The sequence below is a fragment of the Anopheles gambiae genome, chromosome 3, assembly GCF_943734735.2.
Source record: "Anopheles gambiae chromosome 3, idAnoGambNW_F1_1, whole genome shotgun sequence".
NCBI classification, from domain to species: Eukaryota; Metazoa; Arthropoda; class Insecta; order Diptera; family Culicidae; genus Anopheles; species Anopheles gambiae.
The window spans coordinates 13096626-13120000 of NC_064602.1; the positions used below are offsets into that span (position 1 = coordinate 13096626).

Consider the following 23375-nt stretch of genomic DNA (forward strand, 5'->3'; position numbering starts at 1 on the left):
CGCATTGACTTGAAGACTTAATATTTTAGGAGCCTAGTTGGATGGTTTTCGAGATGAATGCTGATAAATGCGTATACAATTTAGAAATGAAAATAAATGATTTTGATTGAAAATTTTTGCAATATGTTTTGACATAATAATACATAATAAATTCTTTAAATACACTTTAAACTTTACTTTAAACTTTACTTTAAACTTTACTTTAAACTTTACTTTAAATACAAATAGAGACTTGCAAAAACATAAGTTATTTATAAATCATTTAGATTTATTTTTGCAGAATTGCAGTGATCAACCTATTTAGAAACGGTATTTAAATAAAACCAAGTACGTTTGTTAAAAAGTACAACCCACAATCAAGTTTTGTATCAGGCTTGATTGGGCTGTGTGCATCACCAGCAGCAGGCCGCAACGTTGATTTTACCCCAACTCACCTCTCAACGACTTTGTTTTATTTTGTCATAAGCGAGCGATAAATATTTGTGCAGCGCAGCCGAAAACACTTTGTCAAAACAACAACGACTACAGAACAAACCAATCGTCTCCAAATGTATGCAAAAGCGCGCAGAACCATGGAAGGTAACGCGAAGATATTTAAATATGTAACTTCTTCGTATCATATTAAATGAAAAAGAAGTTCTTCATTCACGTTACGTTTATCGTATACTATTCAGACCGTCACCAAGTGATAGAAACATTCACTCAAATGTGCATTGAATTTTCGTGTGTTGTACGAAAAATAATCTGTCTCTCTATCTCTCTCTTTCGGCCTCCGTTGTGCTGGACGCTTCGGTAGCGGTAGCTTCGGTGAATAGGCGTACGTTTTTGATTATCGTAACGAGTGCGGTAAATATGGTCTTACAAATCATGGCAAACAAGACAAGGTGCAATTGTAGGTGGGTTGGTTCGTTCCTTCTGTAGACTGAAGCAAACCACAACAAACCTGAATATGATGCTAGAGATATCGACGTGAAGGTAGAGTTGTACAACTATGGCTATGATTGCTGTGGAGGGAAAAATTCAAAGGTCAAATATTAGTGCACCAAAAGTATAAAAGGAAAGAATCAAGCAAAAAAAGGGGTTACGAAAGGGTTGACCTACAAATTTGATGGTTTGATTTATGAATCATGAAAAAAGACCAACTATTGATCACATTAATCAAGCAAAATTCTCTTATAAATATAAATTCTTAAGGAAATACAGAATATTTTGACGAAATTATAAATAATAATTAATTATTGGTGAAAGTTTCATACCTTTTTAAAGTGTTGATAATTTTTTATATTGATCTTTTTATCAAACAAAATTGGTTCATGTTTTATTTCTATACAATTTACCATGTATATAAAACTTACAAAATATGCAGTAAGCAAATATAATTATACAGAAAAAAAACTTCACATGTTTCCGCCCGGGATCGAACCGGGGGCCTTCCGCGTGTTAGGCGGATGTGATAACCACTACACCACGGAAACAGATAGTAGACCAGCGTGCAAAATAGCTATCGGCTGAGTGGTTTGAAAAAATACTTTCAATTAAAAACGGCACTTATAATTTTTTTTGCTAATATCATTTAAAGATAAGTTTAATACAATAACTTATTAACACTACCATAGCTTGAAAAAAGCCGTACCATTATAAATTGACAGTTTTTAATGGTCACACAAAAATATTTTTGTATAACATTGAAATATAACATTATTTTACAATTATTTTTTTGTATATTACTTCATAAAAAGTTATTTAAAGATAATTTTGGGAAGATGTTTCGCTTGCGCCGAGGTGAAACCTAAATTGCTAAACACTGAAAAAGTTGTGTGTATTTGTATTTAATTTCTTATACATATTACATAATACCTACATACAGAATATTCTCATACAAACCCCTCTTGATCAGCCACCCTCCTTTGGTCAGCCAGCAAAGCAAATTCAACATTGCAGCAGCACTTTATTATCTAACTTACCTGTTTGTCTCCAGTTTTTTTATCGCTTTTTTGTATTACATCAGTGTAGTACATGTTTGTAAACATAAACAACGCCAGTTCCGTTAATAAAAATCTTTCCATTCTCCTTCTTCTCAGAGGGGGCACCCGGGTTTGAACCGGGGACCTCTCGATCTGCAGTCGAATGCTCTACCACTGAGCTATACCCCCGTTGATGGTTGGGGTATTCGAACAAGCAATGAGTGTGGCGCGTCGCATCGTCTCATTAAATCGTTGCTAGCATTAAAACATACTTCAAAGCACACCGACGGCGAAGCACGATCACTCAGTTGCTATCCAGTGTGAAGCATTTCGTTCACTGCAAAGCAACATAAAACAGCAACAAAATATCAGAAGCATGAGAAACGGTACACATTTATGGTTAATTTTTTGTCAATTTTTTAATTTATTATCAGAAACGTATTTTCAGAGTTTTACACCCGCTCAATCATCCTTCGCTCGCAATTTGACTATCCACTGTCTGTCTCACACACTACTATTTCGCGCCTTCTCACGTACTGCCGTATTCGTCGTCTTGCTAGAGATGTTTTTCTTCTTTCGTTTGTATGCTATGTATGCCGTGTTGTGTGCCTTTGTTTGTATGTGTTCCTGCCTTTTCATTCGTTTTCACTCGCTTTTTCATTTCAACCCTTTATCTGTGTCTTTATGTGTTTCAATTGGTTGTGAATTGATAGAATTACAAAACGTACTGATTTGCAAAACTAAACATGCACCATTGCGGTAACGGGTGTGTCCTGTCGTGTGTCGTGTGGTGGTTTGTTATAATGTTTTTTTTAATCCATTTTCGACATTGCAATTACTATTGGTTCTTGTTCGTACACACTGCTGTTTCTGTATTGCCATTCTACCTGCACACCAGGGTCTTAATTCCCTGTCTACACTGTAGCATCCGTAACGCAAGTAAGTGTTTAGTGTAATCGTTTCGAGTGGGAGTTTTCGTAATAATTTGGCTAGTTATGAATTGAATTCGAGTATAAATCTCGTACAGATTTGCTTGCTGTTGCGATTAGTGATTTAAGATCGGTTGTACTCCTTCATTGCCGTGTATCGCGCGCTCCATATAATTCATTCATTACATATATCATAACGTTTAAGTAACAGTCCGTAAAAAATATCAGTAAAAACTAGTGTTTCTGACGCAAATGCTCCCGCCGGTTTACGTAAAGAATACACAATGTTTAAGCTACAGTAATGTTACACAAAAATATGCAAACCATTCATTCGTCATCTCCCACTGTGACACTCCATCCTTGATAATAATCTGTATGTATTTTGTCCGTTTTGGTATGTTAATTCCAGCGTTGTTTATATTTGTTTGTTTGAGTGTTGTTTTTGTTCTCATTTCATTTTTCGAAAAACACACCTCGATTTTACCGGATCATTTGCGGATGTCTGATAGGATTGTTCTACTTCTCTTAACTAGTGTGTTCGGTTTTTGATGCTGCGGTGCTATTTACTATTGTTGTTTTTTTTTCTGTATACAGGTGGTTGTTAATTTGCATAAGTAAGGTATGTTTGTTTTTTCTTCTCTGTTTCTGTAATTTATCTTTACTTCTGTCATTTGAATCATGTTTTACTTCGGTTTTATTTCTCTGCATATTACCTAACGTACTTTGCTATTGCTCAACCGGTGTTTTGTATAGCAAATAATTATATTTCCAGTTTTATCTATTTGTCCCTTCTTTTACTATTTCTTCTTTATCTTGTCTGTTTTGTTTACCACCTTTTTCTTTCATGTTGTGTTGACGCATCCAACCTTGTGATTGTGTGATCTATTTTATTGACAGTGAGAGTAGGAAAAATATCTATTAGCTATCAAAAGGCCTGCACTAGCCTGTGTGGTCTTTATTTAGCTTACTGCTCATACTGATATGGTGAACCAGTTTCAGATGTCTGTTTTTTTTTGTTTGGTTTTCATATGTTAGATAAGTAATATTGTTCCTTGGTATTTTACACTAATGTAACAAAACCCGGTTACTTTCTGTTAGCTATTCGAGACGCAACACGCCTATGTACCGGATGCATGGGAACTGTTTTTGTATGCCGCTGATCTGCCGTGTGTTTACGAGTGGCGTTTATGGGAGTGTGGGGTGTGACGGGGGGACCTAATGAATATTTTTCACTTCTCGTTTTCTCTCATTATTTTTGCAACGAAACCTTTTGCATTATATTTATATTTCCTGTTGTTTTGTTGTCGGGTTTTCTGTTTGTCGATAAGATAGTTTAAATACTTTACTCTGCAAATTAGCTTAAACTGTTTTGCTTTACTTCTACTCGCTGCCTGAATGCTCTTTGACGTACGAAACGATTGACATTCGAAGGTTGGAAATGAGTGATGCCCAAACCTGATCCGATGCGCGCTCGACCGTTTTCAACTGGTATTTTATTGGTAGTTTTTAACCTCTTTGAAATATCCCAGCGACTCCTTCTTGTAGATCTTGTAGATGTATGAGTAACGTACTTGTTTAAGGGGGGTTTTCTTTGTTGTTGTGGTGGTTGCTTTTAATGTGTGCCATTGCCACACCTTATCTAACCGAACCCCTGTCCCTTCGTTTCCGTACTGGCCAAACCGACTCCATTTCCAATTTTGGTTTGCCACGACTACACTATATACTCTGCTTATGATTTCTTTTCTGAGTTCCTAAGATTTTTTGTTTAATATGTACAAAATCACATTCGCCTCACGGGGGAGACCCAGTTTGCTTTGCCTCTAAGAGATTCTTTCAAACGTACCGCCAGAACGATAGAACAATTCAATTACTGTCGCCGAACGGGTCAGATGCCGATGACTCACTCATGATTCACTGGGCTGCTTGTTTGGTTGCCAGATGGTGTATTCCTGCTGCCCCTTTGGGGTGGCCTGTATCTTGTAAGTATCAATGTTTCATCGTACGTTCTTTGGCTGAAAGGAAATCGCTAGAATCGTGTGTGAAAACTTGATATAATCGCACGACCCTTTTACGTCTAGCGCTACCCCTTGTGTCAGATATTCAGATCCCTTGCACACCAATGGCAGTACCAGTAGTAGAGTTTTGTGTTCTAATATGATATTTTGGCATTTTTTTTGTTCCATTTCCCGTTTTCGTTCTTGCTCTTTTGCATCGCGATTTTGTGTTCCCCTATCCTTGTCCCCAATCCAGTCCCAATTGCGTTGGTTTTGTCACATTAGTAATTCGATTATTAATTTGTTCAATGTTCATATCTACAAATGTGTGATGAAAATTGTACGCTCATCGTGCTTCGGGTGCCTTGCTTCGCATTCGAAAACGAGGAATTAAACGATCGCTCTAGTGTGGATGTGTGTATTTGTTTTTTTTTTGTTGCCTTTTTGCTTGTTGCAATTTTTCTTAATACTTAAATTCCCCCAATTGCTCGTTCACCTAATGGTCAGTTCTCTTCACAACTCTCTTACTTTTTTCCTTGGTTTTATGTATGTGTGCTTTTGTTTTGTTACTTATTTCGTATGCATCCACAGTGGAAAGTATTTCCGTGTTTGCTGATGTTTACGTTAATTCAATAGGTGAGAATATTTCCAATACCGTTTAACTTCGTTTAAATTTTATCAAGGACTTTTTGTTTGTTGTTGTTGCGTTGAATTATTGCTTAGTAAGATGGAGTTATATTACGGCATGATGAAGTGAAACCGAATTCATAATGAGAGGTGTGATTTAGGAATCGCATACCTAATATTGGGTTGTGCAAAGAGTCGATGAAACATTTAAAAATCGTTACCATTTGAACGTGTGCATGCATTTCCGTACACATTTTACAGTCGAGTGTAAGAGAAATGATTAAAATAAGGCAAAATGTGAAGATTTGAAGTAAATTAAATCAATTTTATAGAATGAAAAATTGAGAGGAGTGATGCAAATAGAAGAAGGAAGGTGATATTAGTAAAATAAAATAAAACAAATAAACAAACAAATTGAGCAAAGTAAGTAGAAAAAATAGACATTTTATAATAAATTTATAATTTAAAAAGAAAAAAACTCAATAATTGGACCATACAAGACAATACAAGACAAACCAGAATGGTATTAAATAACTAAGAAAATCAACATCGAATATACTACAAAGAAGAATCTTCCTTTTCTATTCATTCTTTTCATTTTATCTCTCTGGTAAGCAATCTTTTCTTTACATTTAATTGGATGATTTTAATTATTTTTTTAAGACTCCATGTTTTTACCTTTGTCGCTCATTATAAGGGGTTCGCTGGTTTGGATGTCTGTATTTCTGTACGTGTTTTCATGTGTGCATGTGTGTACGTTACTAGTGTGGTAAGACATTTTATTTCTTTTCATTATCCTCTGGGTAAATGGGGGTTTTCTTTTCTTCACTAATTAAAATATTCACATTTATCAAATTTATGTAAACTGCATAGAAAATTGGATTCGAGTGTGAACGTTTTTGTATGTATTGTGTATGTTTGTGTGTGTGTGGTTGCAACTCTGTCATGTGGTATATCTTTATAAGTAAGAGTTTGGTTTTTTTTTTTATTAAGTTATTTACCCTCACTTAACTCACGTACCGTTCGCTTCCTGTTCTGATTCCTGCTGGCAAGTCTTAAGATGTGCGCCGGAGTCGTTGTAGGTTTGGAACTAATGGAAGTGGAGAAGGGATTGTTGACAAGAGCTTTTCAAAACATGCCTGCTTGCTAGGGAGAGCAATCAGACAATGTTCGGGTTTGTTTATGCTACCGATGGTGTAAAACTGCTCCAAAGTATACGCGTGGACAGTGGTTTATTCAAATCGGAATCGGTTGAAAACAAAATCGAAACGCTAAACTTCTTCCAAATCCAAAATGGTCAGTGAGAGAGAGAGAGAGAGAGAGAGAGAAGGAAAGGAAGTATGAAAAAGTAAACCGTCCATTTGTTCGGCCAGTTACCGGCTATGGTCTGGGACCTAATAAAACATCACCCAGCAAGGAGTGATTAAAAAACTCTACATAATCCTACCTCATCTGCTCCTGTCCTGATCCAGGGTTGGGAGGGACATCTAATTCCCTTTCCGCACCGCTTTTTTCTCTCTCTCCGACAACCGGATTCCTCACCCAAAAAAGGTCGGGGAACGTGGTATATACTACATATAAATGGCGGTCCAATTCTGGCGGTGAAACTTACTGGCACCGTGGAAGCCACTCACAAACCGATTGGGGTGGGGGAAAAAAGCAATGGTAAACTATCTGCGCCTTGTTTTCTGTCCTTGTGCTAAAGTTTGACGACCTGTTTGGGGCGGGGTGGGATAAGGGATGAAAATTCCTCAGCCTCAGTCAGTTACTCAATTACGTACGATTTACAACGGTGGTCAAATGAAGCTAGCCTACGGGGAAAGAAGGTGGCGTCTTAACGTATCGTTTGCTTGGCGCGTTACTAGTGCGAAGGGGAAGCATGTGTGGGTTCAGTGGTTCTGTGCTAGTCTAGTACGATGGGTGGGCATGTGGTGGGTGAACCGACCTACGGAGGAAGCCCTATCCGGAAGGTGACAGTTACAGCTATCCATTGCGCGCACTTCGTTGGGATAGAAATCGGTCATTCGGTAGCGATCGTACGAATCGTCACGATTAAACTTACATTGTAATAATTCCCAATGAATGATATGGTACATTGTTTTTGTTTTTTTTTTTTTTAAGGATCATGTGCAGAAGGATTCATTGCCCCGTTGGGTTGCAGTTGTGGTGGTGCGTGTTTAATTCTCAGGAAAAGGAACATTATCTCTACTCCGCCCCCAGTACCTTTCTGTTCACTTCTAATCCTGTCTTACAGTTACTTTCGCCAGTTAGTGACTCTCTAAATGTTTAAACTGAGTCGTTTTATTTGCTGTAGTGTTGTGTGTTTGTGTTTCCAGAATTGTTTGTGTTGATGCATACCGATTGTGTGTTTGTGTTTGCTTTTAAATGGTGCGTTTGTTGGCTCTTAAGGGAGAAATTCGATTAAATTACGGGATTTAGTTGCTCAATTTGTTTTTCATTTGCTTCTTTGAGGATTTTTTTTAATACCTAACTTGCTTTGACCTTATCTCTGCTGGTACACCGCTTACTCCTGCCCTGCATGACGTTGACGAAACTCACTCACTGAAGTAGGAAAATGTATCGAATTCTTGGCAATGGATGAAACGATTGCAATAAGAAGAGGCGTGGTGTTGTGCTGCAATTTCCATTGCGGGAGAAGAAGTTTTGGTTTCAAAATTTGCCTATGAAAATGATGCAAAGTGTGTGTGTGTGTGTATGTGAGTGTGTGTTTTCACGTGTTTAAGATGCGAAAAGTTGGTTTACTTACTGGTTTTAAATTTTGAATATTCATTGACTTAAATTTTGCCTATCCCAAGCCCCTCACGTGCCCCAGTGTGCTGGGGCCGATTTGGCCAAATCTGGCCAACCGTACTGTATGCCATTCCAACCTTGACCCCCTTCAGCTCTCCTCTCTCTCTGTTTCCCAGGTCCCTAGAGACAACAGTACCGTTTGGCCGCGGGTTTTCAGCTTGGCACACAATTTCGCAGGTAATTCTCATGCTCTCAGTTGATTTGGTTTTTGTTTTGGTAATTAAATTTTAAACTCTTGCAATGCTCAGCAAAACCTTATACAGTAAAGTTGTGTAATTTCGTTCGCATTCCCGTGCATCATTTCGTTCCTGGGATTTGTTGTAATTGTTTTTTTTTTTTGTTACTTCCTCTTACGCTTTAAAGGGAAATGTTTTCTTGCAGTTTGTTTTGTGTCCATTCTGGGGGGGGGGGGACCTTAATCCCTGTCATTCATTCGAATTTTTCCTACTGCCGGTCTACTAAACTATCGCTTACTTGCACCGATCATGACCGACCGCTTCTATGTGTGGGAGTGTGGTTTTGTGTTTTTAATTTGTAATACGATTAATTTTCGAAAATTTCGCTCACTCAACAATATCGTCATTGTGTGTATCGTGTGTTGTCCTTCGTTTTTTTATCCATTTATCTCACCCCGTTTCTTATCTACTACTAAATGTGTGTGTGTAGAGTACTTCAGCCACCTATCAGCTATACTTTCTTTGCTTGGGATTTATTTTTGTTTTCCTTTTTTTTTCTCTCTCTCTCTCTCACACTGTCAATAGTACAACGGGAGCTACACCTGGCAAAAAGGGCACCGTTTCGCACTCAATGTCCTGACGTATTTCAATTTCCTTCTCTAGTCTAGGAGTTAATTCTAGTGAGTGAAAGGATTTTCATTCCGATTTGGTTTCTTATGCATTATATATATAACTATCTTTATCTCTCTCAAACTCCCTCTCTCTTTCTCTCTCTCTCTCTTCCTTTCTTGCTCAATTAACGTTTACTACTATCGTTCGACCCGACACACCACCGTACCTGCTATAAAGAATTGATTATGTTTCTTACGCGCTAGCTCAACTTTACAATTTTGGTTTACGTTTACTTGTTTTATGCAAAAATTCATAGAATTTCTTAAATATTTCAGCAACCTTTCGGTATCCCCTGTACCCGCGGGCCGATTATTGGGCTGGCGCGGTCGGAAAGCGGCCTGCCTCCGCGACACGCGCACCCAACACCGCCCGCGCGGTCTGAGGGAGACCTAGTCGGTCCACCGAAAGTGGAAGGGGGGTGGGGGGGGGGGGGTGCTATAATTCACGCTCAAAAACGCTCGATTTGCTCGTATTGGAACGGGGGGTTGCCCGACGGACCGTACAAAAAAACTGAAGGATTAGCTACCTACCAAGGACTTTTGCCGATCGCGCCCGCAATTCCCCACCGTCCACCAGCCAGTTGATGTAAGACCATGTGCGACGGAGCGCTCAATGGTACGATTTTTTTTTTATTATACCTTAGTAATTCATTGTTTTTTTTCTCTATAATTAGGTGTTAATGCGTAATGCGTAATGTATAACTAGTTTTATAGGTATATTTATATGTTTATTTTAATATTAATTTATTTATTAATTATTAATTATTACGGGCCAGCTTCTCTTTTGCTATACTGTTTTGCCCGGGTAGTCAAGGAGCTGTTGCTGTCTCGTTTGTCTCAGCCAATCGGTCTTGTTTTATTTAATATTTACTTTTATTACTTTTTTCTTTTTCCATTTTTATACGTCTCCACTTTTGCTCCTATTTTCACCCCTTTCCCATCCGATCGGGTAAATTTAATTTACTGTGAATTAACTATCGGCTTATTTATTCATAATTGATTGAAAGTGTATGCATTACGAGGGGGGTTTGCTAGTTCTTGTGTCGTGGAATTACCTCTCACTCACACAAACGCACACGCCAGAAAATTATATACGGGAAAGGGGAGGCGTCCTCGCCGTCCTTCCCCGTTTGGGGCCCCGCTCGTGTACACCGTACACGAGCCTTTGGGAAGATACTCTCTGTACACACCGCCCACACCCGATTGTCGCTCGCGATGCTCAAAATAATATGAGCATCCGAGGGCGGGTCTGGATTGGATAGGAAATTGCGCGGTTTGTATATCGTTGAACGCGTGCCTAGGTATTATTATAATAATTACTATTATTATTAGTTTTGTTTTGTGTCTGTACGACCGTGCTTTTAATTCGCCCTAACATATATACGCCCTAACACGGGAGACCCAATGAGGGGCGGGGTGGGGCATTCGCGTCTCCACTATATATCACGTTTTGTCATGTGTGTCTCTTGTGTCCCGCACAGTCGTTAGTCGTCCAGATATCCTGCAGCATCGCAGCAGCACACTGCACCCAAAACACGCTACCTTACACGAGCTAGAACTACATGCGCTATTTTCCGTGAAGCTTTGAAATGTGGGGCAGGAAAGCACGCGTACAGGTGCGATTAACAGTGTGGAAAAGTGTGAGCTGCGTTTGCGTGATGTCGAAACAAAATGCGTAGCAAATGGGCATGAGTAACGAGTAAAAGGTGACAAGTGAAAAGCACTAAATTAGTTGACGGTGCTGCAAAACCACACTATTAACACGTCCAAACTAGACAATAAACTCTGAACGATCAAATGAGCTTAATAGGTGAGTTGGCAATAGGAAACGAACTCAGCTCAAACAGGTTAGCATATTTAACACAACTTTAAATCACTAGTGGAAAACACGCCTAGTCAAGATCGAGTGATCGTTACACAAAACCAACTAACCTTCGACCTTAGTTTACTTCACCCTTTTACTGACTGAATGGTACGTGCTGGATGGGTGAAGGTATGATAAACTATAGGTCACAGTAATCTACGAACATTTAAACAAAGCAAAACAATTCTGCTAAAACATTATCTTTCGTCTCCTCCTGTCGGTGATAAAATGCAGCAAGTTACGCACAAATCGATGGCAATTTAATTTCAGCATTTAATTTGCGAACGGTTTAGCCTAGCTCTGGAACCTACTGCCGGGAGTTGCTTCTCGCGCATGCACAGGGTTAAAGATTTGCCGTTTCCGACCTTCATTCGTTTGTTCCTTACTCTTACGGTCGAATATCAAACTTTGAATTCGTTACATTTTAATAAGAAATGCGACTTTAAGTTCCTTTCCATCATGCTGGCGCGTTGAAATTCTGAAAATTAGCAGAAATTAAATCAATAAAATGATTTAACGATGTATTTTAAAACGTTTATAAATGACTTTAATGCAAAAAAATATTCAAGTTATACTATCCACCCTCTGCGGTCAACTAACGTATAATGGTACTTGAAAGAATTAGTTTTCGCTATAGTATTAACAATATATTTCAACTAATCTTATTGATTGCTAGAGCACCATTTAAATAAAAATTTCATTAAATCTTTTCTTCAATTTATTTGACATTCTAACGCTTTTGTGCTCGACTCGATTGATTGTGCCAACTGGTTCAGATAAAGTCAATACATCAATCCAACGCAAAGGAATTTAATCCACTTTGACACAATTTAAATGATCAGTTTTGCTTCACTGATTTGCCGTTTCATTTGACATTTTTCTCGATCTTATTGGCAAAGCTTTATCCATTTCAGATGGTAGAACCGAGTTTGTGTATTTCCTTCAATTCGTTCCTGAACTCAGCTGGCAGCCCAGAGAGTGGCTTCCCGATGCTAGAGTGTGGCATTTGTATTGGCTAGTTTAACGGTTTTGTTTTAATAATATTTCATTTTGCTTTATATATCACAGTCAATGCCGCTGGTGATAGTAATGCGCATTTGCTTCACATTTTGCCCCATTTTTTTGGTTGTTGTTGTTAGATTGGGATGTTCTTTCTGCTGTTACAGTGTTTTTTTTTTCGTTTTTACGGTTTTTGCACCCATTTTACTAGTTTTGATAAGGATTTTCTGAGGAGTAATTTTATATGATGGTTTCATAGATTTTCAGATTTTCTAGCACAGATTTCACAGGAAGAAGGGTCGAATTCGTTTGAAATCGAAGTTTGGGTGTAGTTCTACTGCTCGTGTAACTTCGTGTAGGTAATTTTTGTGCCTTATGTGTGTTTAAATTCTACTTTATATGATACAAAACGGGCTCCATTGCAGCCAGCTCGTGAACGATCTGGATGTGTGAGTGTGTGTGTGTTTTTTTTTATAGTTTTGTTTGTCTTATTTGGTTTGGCTTTGCTAATAATGTGATAATACAACTCGTACTCGTTTAAGGATGCTATTGCTCGATCGGCTTTTACTACATGCATCCTTTTTATCACGATATTCATGGGAAAAGTGGCATACATGAGGATGTGATGACACCATGCAAGAGGTGAAGAAAAAGACTTTCACGCAAACCCAAAAACTAACAATTAAAAAATTACTTCAAACATTAACTTCATTAAAAAGAACAGGACAATAAGAAAAGCAATGTAAAACAGAAAACTTGACTAGAGAAAAGAACGAGAACATTCAAATTAATATTAAACTAAGCATAAATATGTAAAACATGACATGTAGCAAAAACTCGAAATAAAATAAACCAAACGAGTGAAACAATCGTTAAAACTCTTCTTCTTACACGGTGCGCATCCTCATCGAACCATGTTTTCCCCGTCTGATTGAGACATAGCGCTGCAAAGGTGAAAATGTCCACCCTACAAACCACGACCACACACCATCCATCGTTCTGCATCGCTATCTCGCGTGCTGGCAAGCCCCTATTATTTTCCCGCCGGCTTTGATTAGTAATTTAGAAATTTCACTTTACTGTTTCGGTCGCGCAAAGTTTCTTCCCCACCGCACACCGATCGCCACCGATCGTTCGTACCACCATGTTCGTAGGGCACGGACGATCGGTTTCCCACCGGTTTTGCAGGGCGAACCAAACTGGCAACACTAATAAACGACAAACGCAAAAAGAAATCCATCCATCCCTCCCTTCTCCCGTGCGGAGAAGGACACACCACTCACTCCTACTACACACAAGCGTGCGTGTAGTGTCTGGGAGTGTGTTTGAGTGTGTGTGTCTGTGTATGTTTGGCTGTTTGGGATGGTGTAGTTCTTACTCTTCTAATTACGATCAACTCAAAATGTTCTACCACCACCCATCCGTTCCCCCGACAATTTGCGACACGCGGCGGTGAAATAGGGGCGCGAAGCAAAATGGAGTTTCTTTGACTCTCCCTCCACTTGCGCCCGTCTGTACGCCTTTCCCTGTATGTGTGCCAATCACGAGTTAGGATTCTCAGTGTTGACAAGATACAACACGCAGCATTGTTTGTGGGCTTCTTTCAAATGACATTTTCAGCACACAATCTTGTCCACCAGAGGATTGCAGACAACACATTTGATGGTGTGGATTGTTATGCAGTGTCCAAACCCCTTTCTTCCTCCCATTCTTCTCTCTCTTTCTCTTCCTTTTTCTCTCTCCTTCTCTGTCTTGCTCATCATCTCATCTCGGTATTTCTGACTGATGGCAGCATGGTCGATGTGCTTCTATGTGTCTAAAGGATCAAACCCAATGCAACGAAGACATTCGCTGATCTACTCTTAACGCACGCACAAAGATCGCTTGTGAGCAAGCAGTTTAATAGAGGAATTTAATCCAAACAAATAGGTGAAATTGTTTTCATCAATTGTGTACTAGCAAAAACTATACTTTCAATGCAACAAAATGCTCGATCGCGACTCGAAAGAAGTAAAGAAGTATTGCATAAAATCGTGGAGCTTACAGCTTCCCCCACAGTACTGTGTAAAAGAGACAGAGAAAGAGAAAAAAAGAGAAACAGAGAGAGAGAGAGAGAGAGAGAGAGAGAGAGAGAGAAAGAGAGTGAGATAGAGAGCGTGTGGAGTATATTCTAGAGTATATGAGAAATGTACAATTTTCCCCTTTTTTCTTACTGGCACGCCCTCCCACCTTCATTTTTTTAATCTCGCGCTTATCTACTTGGTTGAGACTGGTGGCGATCGATTTCTTCCTATTATTCTTCGTCTTCTTAAATGTTCTTATTGCTTTCGGTTCATTATTGGAATACTATGGGTAAACGGGAAAGGTGGTGGAACAGTAGTAGATGGATTGGCAGGCATCCGGACAACCGGCCTGCCGCGAACGATCGCTGCATACCGTTGACGATGCAACTATGGCGAGAAAATGTTTTTTCCCCACTTAACTATCGTTCGTTCATTTCTTTTATCGGCTAAAACAACTGAGAACAGCTTTGCTCGTCCTTCCGCTGGTTTTTGGTTTTACTTTGTCCTTTTGTATTTAATGCCTTGTATGTGCCTCACCGAACCGAATGCAACCAGTTGATTGGTTGCTTGATGGATGCTGGTGGATGATCGATTCGATCGCCAGGATCGGATCACATCCGAACCAGTATTACTCGACCTTACTCGAACTCTTCTCGAACTTTACTCGAATTCCACTCGAATTCCACTCGAACGCTGCTCGAACAGCTCTGTCGTGGGACCTTTATCAGCTATATGTATCAACTTGCCCCATCATCGCTCGCTCATCTCGCCTACCTACTAAATTGTGCAATGGCAATACGTTCGTTCTTACTTACATTTTGCTACACCGAGTACAATTCGCTGTTTCGCGCTCGTGGAAAATCTCTCCCTTCCATTTCAACACATACATGCATACACGCACACAAACACGCGTCCACCTAAACGAGTGCCCCGCTTTCGTCTGCTCTAAGGAGACAAACTCCCGAAACTAAGGTTCGACAACCAAAAACCCCCCCGTAGCTCGAACACGCTGCCCGCTAATGGTGGTCGGCTGACTGACTGACTGACTCGGTGGAAACATTTATCTATTGCAACTTCCTACGACCTTACTGCCGTGCCATTCCGTGACCCTCCCCCGTTCGTCCGTTTGGCAAGTACACGCTACACTATTTGCCTAACTTTGCTCTCTAGGTTGCTTTTTTTTTTTTGTTTGGTCGAAAATGATTGCTGGTCGAATCGTTTGCCCCATTTAGGTAAAGCTATCATCTGTGTGCTCGTGTTTGTTTTTTGTCCACCATTCACACTCTTGCTCTCTCTCTCTCTCTCTCTCTCTCTGTCGCGATCATCGTTGTCTGCCACAACCGGTCCGTTCTTCGCCAAGGATGGTGCAAGTATTCGGTGTCCGAGATTGCTGCTACTGTTGCATTGCCGTTTTTTTCGTCCCTCTTGCACTCCCCGGACGTGTTTCACATGGAGTGATGTTGGCATTTTAATGTTTTCGTTTAATTTGTTTTGTTTGTTTTTTTTTTGTTTTTTTCATTTCTTTTACTTTGCTTTGCCGTTTTGCGATTCACACGTGCACAACCGCTGCTGACCGCTGCTGGTTTTTTCGCCCGACCGTTTTGGCGCGACGCAATGGCGCAACGAAGAATTCATTTAAAAATTCTTGACAATAATTTAATTAGTAACAAATTGATTTTATGGAAAAACCAATAACAATAGCCCTTATCATATGGCTACGAAACGATGATGTGCGGAGCCGAAAATAGGACAGCTATGGTTGCCACTATTGTGAAAAATGTGAAAATTATAAGGCACAATCTATCAACTACCATTGCTGCAAACTTCCAATCCTTCGCAATATCGCTTTCTTCGTCTTCTTTTCGTATCTGGGAAGTAAAGAGAGAAAGAGAGAGGAAAGAAAACGCATGTAAAAGGAGATGGATTTTTTAGCAGCTTATAATGTCATACTTTGCTAGAGTACAAAAAATGCTATGAAAAAAGTATATCTACGTAAGAGAGAAAACATATAGATAAACAAATTTAGCAGGCAGTACACCGCTATCAGAAATAAGATAAGTTTTCAAAAATATCTAATGGTAGATCGTCAAGACAGAGAGGAAGAAAGAGCCAAAAATCTACATAATTTTTGAGAATTTGTTCACTATTGTTAATGCAAAAATGCTAAAATGGTAGAAAGAATGAAAAATCTAGACTGAAGCTTTTATTTTGAGAATGATGAAATTATAAAGATTTCTGATGTTTTTAAATCGTTGTTAGTTTTAAAATCTTTCAGATTCTTTCCAAATGCAATATTGTAGATAGAATTTGTCGGAGTTTGTAGTAAAAAACAAGTTCAACAATGAAAAACTAGCTCTGGAAGAGGAGAAAAAGGTAAAAAGAGACTGTTCTGTTAGTGTGTAGCAGCTATGTATGTCTTGTAAGGCCAATATATTATTTATTTTTTGTTCTATAGTATTCTTTTGGACATAAGAATGATATCCTAGTAATAGGTTTACTACACCACTTGATAATTTTTCAAAAAAAAATCTATACAGAATTACGGCATTACTTGGAAGATACACATCACATGCAAGTGCGACACAAATGTCTCCTAGTGTCGGGAAAGTGTACAAAAAAGTATTAGATATAGTGACAAAAAGTATGTATTTACTGAAGTACGGCCTGAGAACACAACTTCTCCATTTTCTCATTATTTACTTTTAAATTTCAGGGTTTTTTTAATGTTTTGAATTGAGACTCAAGACTTTTATACGGCGATGTACGCACTCGGAAAGCTAAAGTGGTTGAGATTTATCTTACGGGTGCAGTAAGAATGTTATAGTGCAAAAATGTGACTACTTAGAGATCTGATCCTGTAATGACTCCCATCCAGAAATACCTTCATTATTATAAGCTGTCGGGAATGTCAGTCAACCCAAGTCAAATTTATATTTTGAACAGAAACCTCAAATAAAAAAAATGTCTAGAACGTTCTAAGGATGGGTTGAAAATGCAAAACTACCAAACGAAAAATATTTGTTTTATGTTTTATCAATTCTAGACTCCTTCTTTTATTTACTGGTGCGCGTGAAAACAGAATGAGCCCGCTTTAGTTCTATTTGGGATATTATCCTACGAGGACCAGCCCGAGGCCTATACAAGCTTTCGAGACGTAATTCATTACCACGTTTCCGGATAACTCAAATCCTTGCTACGGGGGGACAGTTTGCTCTAGGCTTGAACCCATGGCGGGCATGTAATTGAGTCGTTCGAGTTGACAACGTGTCATCATGGGACTGTCCCGAGCCGCTTTAGTTATACTACTTAAATTACAAGTATTTTTTTTCCCGTTCCGTCTTTTAAACTAAGCTTAAAGCTCGTTTCACATGATGCATCATGCGAGGTCGAACTTCTACTTTCGCTCTCACAGGCGAACAATATCGAAGACGACCAACCAACCAGCACGAACGACCAGGTTCCGGTTGATCGATTGACCAATTAATGATAGATGGTTATCGGTACCGGTTTACCCACCCGGCAGCAAACATCGCCACGGTCACGGTTTTTGTCGCCTTTAAACCACCGAAAACCGGAAGCACCCACTCGGGGTGCCCGAGCCACTTCCTCCCCGGGAAAGGGAAGCAAAGGACAGTTCTTTAAACAACATCAATCTTCCTAACCTTAACCGACAACCTTCCATTTATCAGGCGCGCCAAAGGCAGGAAGATGCGCGGCGCAAGTAAGCGAACTCCAACCCCAACACAGGACCTTCGTTTGTCAGGCACCTTCCCGTGCCAAATAACGAGAGAGAGAGGGCGCAAGGTACAGCCAAGTGTGGCATTATTGATGATCAAACGTTCGACGGAGGAAAAAAGCGAAACGGATTGTGTGTGTGCACAACAACAACAAAAACGGCGACCAAAAGTGGTGAAAGTGACAATGAGCTGCTTTAATTGTAGCAGCCGCAAGGATGACATTGAAGTTTCAGGGCAGCTTTTGTGCGTTCCATTCTACCCCTCACTTTTGAGGATTTGGGGTTTGCGGGTGAAACATACGGGGAGAGCAACAGCAGATGAACGAAGGATGCGATGGGGATGTGGTTGCATGCCTACCTGGTCGGTGATAAAACGTATCTCTTTCAATATTAAAGCTAGTTCGTAATCAGCAGAGGATGTGAAACACGTGTGTGGTGGCGCTATCGCATCCGGCATTCGATTAGTTCCGATCGGTCCGATGCTTCCATCATCACTGCTGCTTGAAACAAAGCCAGAGAGGCAATAATTGAGTGAGAACAGGTTTTTGTCGACGTCCTGCTTTTGTGTTAGTAAAGCTTACCTGTAAACAGTCCTGAAATATGTTGGATTATGTGGCAGTGTACCTCCAGGGGTCAATGGTCTACAGTTGTGACGAAAGTCATCGTCTATATCTAATACGTTCGCTAGTAAGGACTTCGATGATCTGGTTGGCGACGAAGTGAAGTGAAGTTTTAGAGCAGGAAAATAAATTGACCAACGAGGGTTGCACTTACCGCTCCTTCAGCTCGACGTCCTGTATGTGCGCTTTCCGCTCGGAACTGTCCGACGTTGGCGTTGGTGGATATTCCATCGATAAGTCTCTACCGGGTCGACTCATTCTTAAAATACATGGCAACCAGTATAAAAATATGACTCTAACCTGCAAGTGAAATATGGAAATGAAGGTGATTTTAGCATAGTTTTTTTTTTTACAGAAATGTATTCACAACATTACTTTAAATTACGAAATTGTCACTTGTGTGCCCTCCTAGCTTTAAAGCCAACCTGGCTTTGTTCGCCACCCAATTGCCAACGTACTTAATATAGTATCTCGCACCAGAACCGATCTGTTGCAACCGTGCGCTCCACCTTCCGGCAAGTGTTTTCTTCATCAGCATCAAAACTACCACTCCCACCACCCAATTTCCACCCACTTACAGGCATCCGGCATCGCTCGTTGGCGCAGATAAATTAAATTAAGCGACTGATGGGGAAGCCAACAAACGGAGCAAAGGGAGCGTACAAAAAGTACGCGTAATGATTTTCCCAACATATGGGTGCCTCCCGGTTGGGGTTCCAAGTTTTTTTTTGTTGCTTCTTTCACAAGTAACACACGCCCGACGTGACCTGCCTATGTCGCGGCAATGTGCTCTAGCAGGAAGCGTAATGAATTTAATAAACTTTCTCATAAAATTCTCATAAACGAAAATGGGGAAGCACTCGGTGGCTGCTTCGCAACGCGCCCCAGAAATTGGACGTTAAGAATTGCGCGAAAGCTGCACCGCGTGGAAACACGTGGAACGAGATGAATTTTGTAGGTTTTTTCTTCTTCTAACTAGAACTAAGATGTACAAAAAAATAAAAGGACTTGACAAGTTTCGCTCACCACTCAGATTATGGCGAGATCTCGTTTGAGGCGATTGAATATTTCGTCACACGCGTCAAGCACGGCATGCGTGTGTGCGTGTGTTTGGTTGCGCAAAAGCTTTCAGCTTCAATATCGTAGCTTAAAGCGCTCGTTGTCCCGGACAACACGCCGACATACGACGCCTAACGCCTTAACTTCACCACCGACCGTTTGTTTAAGAATTTTCCCGAAAATCATCCATCCGTTTGCCTTCCACCCGTGCCGGGCGCATCATCGACACGGCCCGGCCTGGTGATCGGCGACAGGGGGGGCATCCTTCCCTCTGGGCAACGATTTTCCACGCTCAAGATAACGTGCTCGTGGAATTTTGCACATTCCACTTCCGGTTTAGCCCGCGCCCGTACAAAGGGGATCTGGGGCAGCAGGGCAGGAGGAGCAGGACGAGGAAATCATCATCCTTCACGCGGGGGATGTGCTTTGAATAAATAATCGCTCAAGCCGCGCGGTTTGTTTGTGTATCTAATATGATTTTAAATAATCCAAGCATGCGTTGCGTTCGGTGCACGAAGAGGCGGCGGATGGCAGCGTAGCGTTTGCTGCTGCTTATGATTTGCCCCCAACTTTTTTGGTGTCGTTTTGTTGTTGCTCCTTCGGTACTACAACGAGAGCGATTCTTGATGAGATCTACTTCCCGGGCCCGGGCTGGCCCTGGCAAGGTTGAAAGGTGACGAAAGGGCGAAGCCGAAAACTGCCGAGAAAGTGGCGCGATGGCGGGAGCGACTCATCGCACGTTACCGTTGACAGCTATCTCGTACCTTATCTATCATACTGACACGACGACGAGAAAAAAGGGCTCGTTGTGAAGGGGAAAACCGATCGCCATGACGAAAACTGTCTTTCAAAACCCCATTTACTAGGTGGGCTGCGGGATGCGAGCGGATGCTTGTGCGTTGCTGGTGAAAGGCAGCGAAGAACAAAACAAACGCCCAAAAGAGAGAAAGCGACGGACTGGATGACACGGATCGCGTTATCATCCTTGCTTTCATCATCGGACAGGCTGGGAAGGGGGGAAGGGCATATTTTAGCAGCCCTTGTCCGTTGTCATCCCTTTTTTTCGACGATATCGTCACGGGAAGGTATAATTTTTGACTTTTACGAGCAGCGAAGAAGCGACGGACCCGACTGGCTTGCGCGGGCTGAGCGAATAGGGAGTGAAGATTCCCTTTTTCGTGAAGAAAAATATAGCCAGTACCTAGCAGTTGTTAAACAAAAAAAAAAAAACATTGTATACAGTGATAAATAAATCTCTCATCTTTCTTTTGGTAACAATAACAACAACGAAAGCCGCACATAAAAAACAGTTCGGTTAGCGAGAAATGTGGTGCATGAAACATGAAAGGGCGCAAAGGATATATTGTCGCGAAGCGTTAAGAGATAGAAAGTAAATGCAATGAAGGATCGTATAATGTGCTAGAGAGGCATTAAAAAATCATCTGCTAACACCAAGAGAGTTTGTGTGTGTGTGTGTGTGTTGGCAGGAATGAAACAGTGAAATAGACTCGTTCCAATGTTTGTCTCTTAAAGAGGCTTGAAGCATTCTCAAGGCTTGCGGCGTAGAGTCTAGAGGCAAAAGTTTGTTTGTTTTACAATGAAACGGATATAAAGATGAGTTTTTGTGAGTTTATCTTTTGAGTATGGAAAACGAAAATTTTATACACCATTCCTATAAAGAAGTGTTTTGTAGAATGTTGCATCACAGTATCTTACCAATCGCCATTCACCCGATGCCCAATAAGTAGAATCAAAGCGCCTAGCATCGCAAAATAAGTATGAACATCTAACCTCCAAAGATCTAGTTCATCTAGGTCAATCGTCAATAGTTTCAACCAACCACAATCACATTCTAACAAACTACGTTAACTACTCAATATATCTTCAATAGGCAAATATAAAGCGTAAAGAAGTTTTTTTATTTAATTTTGCTCGAAAATGATTCTAAATTTATGAAGTTACCAATGTCAAGCTGTCTCATGTTTACTTTAAAGTTCAAAAGCGTGCAAACGAAATGGTCTATGATTTTACTGCCTTGATGCTTCAGTTAATAACACAAACTTGCCCTTGATTTACTTAACTAGTTAGTTAGTTCTTATATTTCCATACTTAAATTTCATAATTGTTTACAATAGTGTGATAATGGATCTTACGTGATAATGGGTACGAAATTATGTTCTCTACTCATTGAAATCTATACTTAATAGCAATCTTGGCCGGAAGAACTAAGTAGATTTCTAATAATGGGGCCCTTCACGATTCTAGTCAGTTTTTTTGTATGCAGTTTGACAGTTGGAGGCTGAAATCATGTAAACACTCCATACAAAGCCACACATAAAACTAGTCTGCAATTTTCAGTCTAGATTATTCTAGCCTCAAAGCTAGAATTAGATTCGAGTACCTGCTCGAAAACACGGTGTTGTTTACATTTATCCTAAGGTGAATTAAAGAGATCTGGTGATGGAATCCAGAATCAAAGTGTATGTAGTCCAGGTGGTCTCATGGCATGTTTTGGGGAATACCAGTAGTTGTCTTCAGACGCTGTCACATCAAATAATTTAGTGGTCAAATTTAATTAATTAACCACCAAGCTAAAAATTATAGGATATAGGAGTTTGACTGAAAACTGCAATATTCTACAAACGTCAGCAGTGGGTTTACAGTGTCGGGGGCCCTAAGCAGTAAGAATTGTTGAGGCCCATTTGTACATGATTACTGGGGGGTACTCGGCATCCGTCTTTGATTATGTAACATTTCAACTTAAATTTGGTTGCGGCCGGGGGGGGAGGGGGCTTAGGGTTCGTCTAGCGCGGGGCCCCAACGTCCATCACCCACAGGGCCCTCCTTGATAATACAGTGCCATATTCTATCAACTATTATGGATAATGGACTAAAGATTCCGGGGCCCCTCATTGACGTGGCCCCCCGCAATTGCTTACTTTGCTTACCGTTAAATACGCCACTGACAAACGTACAAAAATTCCAACAATCGCGAGTGTCCTGACATCAATAGCGTATCTCAGAGATCACCTGTACACAATCGTCAAAATCCAAAACAATGTAACTTACAACAAAGTTATCGAAAATAAACCCTAGGAGCTATGACAGAAACTTATTGAAAAGAAGATTTCAAGCCAAGATTTAAATTACATTTCTTGTGGCGAGTTAGCGACAGTCATTAATTACACACTTCATAAACATTTGGCATAACAACTCAGTTATCGAAACCACCATTCAAAAGCTAAAACCCAAGCTCGCTGAACCTTCACCTTCCCTGGCAGAATGTTCATCCAATCGTGACTTATTGAACCGGAAAGATACTAGCCGGTTGTTAATTTGCAGTTCATTTCAAAGCCGACAGTTCGTTACGGAGACGGTTTGCACGCACGGTGAAGGCTGCCAATGTCAGGTACGCGTACCGATAGACACGTCCCAGTGCTGCAGCCAGAAGTCAGATCGTAAGGTACCGTTTCGAAGCAATTGTTTCCCCAAAAGCACGGTTCTACCCAAACGATAGTGTGCGCAATCTCGGCCCAAAATCGGTAGAGATTGTGTCGCCCGGTTTCCGGGGGGGAGGTAGTGTGTCGATTCACATGTTCCCATACACCGGTGAGTACGGTTTGCACAGAATCCATCACGCTGTCAAGTGCTTTCGAATGCGGTCAGCCCAACAATGCACACCGAATGGGGATGGAATATCGCAAAGGGGTTTAAAAAGAACCCCACCAGCCGCTCAGCCGCTACTTGCGTTTGCAAACTGCACTCGAAGCGATATTCGCAACGGCCCTCACTGGAGGTTAAGAACTCGCAAAACTCATACAACGTTTCTCATTAAACCGTGCCGTGTACTACCCTTTGCAGG

At 40.5% G+C, this 23375-nt stretch overlaps 1 protein-coding gene and 2 non-coding genes across 3 annotated transcripts in view; all 3 read right to left on the bottom strand.

The window, feature by feature from the left end:
* Positions 1-1402: 1402 nt before the first annotated feature.
* Positions 1403-1475, bottom strand: Trnav-aac (transfer RNA valine (anticodon AAC)). The gene has a single exon. It is a non-coding gene; the product is annotated as a tRNA-Val (tRNA).
* A 606-nt stretch (positions 1476-2081) lies between these two features.
* Positions 2082-2153, bottom strand: Trnac-gca (transfer RNA cysteine (anticodon GCA)). Its single transcript has one exon. It is a non-coding gene; the product is annotated as a tRNA-Cys (tRNA).
* Positions 2154-2364: 211 nt separating this feature from the next.
* The window catches only part of LOC1275447 (neuronal acetylcholine receptor subunit alpha-7), a 104193-nt gene continuing 83182 nt past the window's right edge, over positions 2365-23375 (bottom strand). The window contains exons 12-15 of the mRNA XM_061653071.1: positions 18609-18754; positions 18416-18538; positions 18193-18331; positions 2365-15966 (exon numbers count right to left, since the gene is read on the bottom strand). Coding sequence (XP_061509055.1) covers positions 15814-15966; positions 18193-18331; positions 18416-18538; positions 18609-18754 — 561 coding nt within the window. The 3' untranslated portion in view covers positions 2365-15813. The remainder of the gene's footprint in view (positions 15967-18192; positions 18332-18415; positions 18539-18608; positions 18755-23375) is intronic.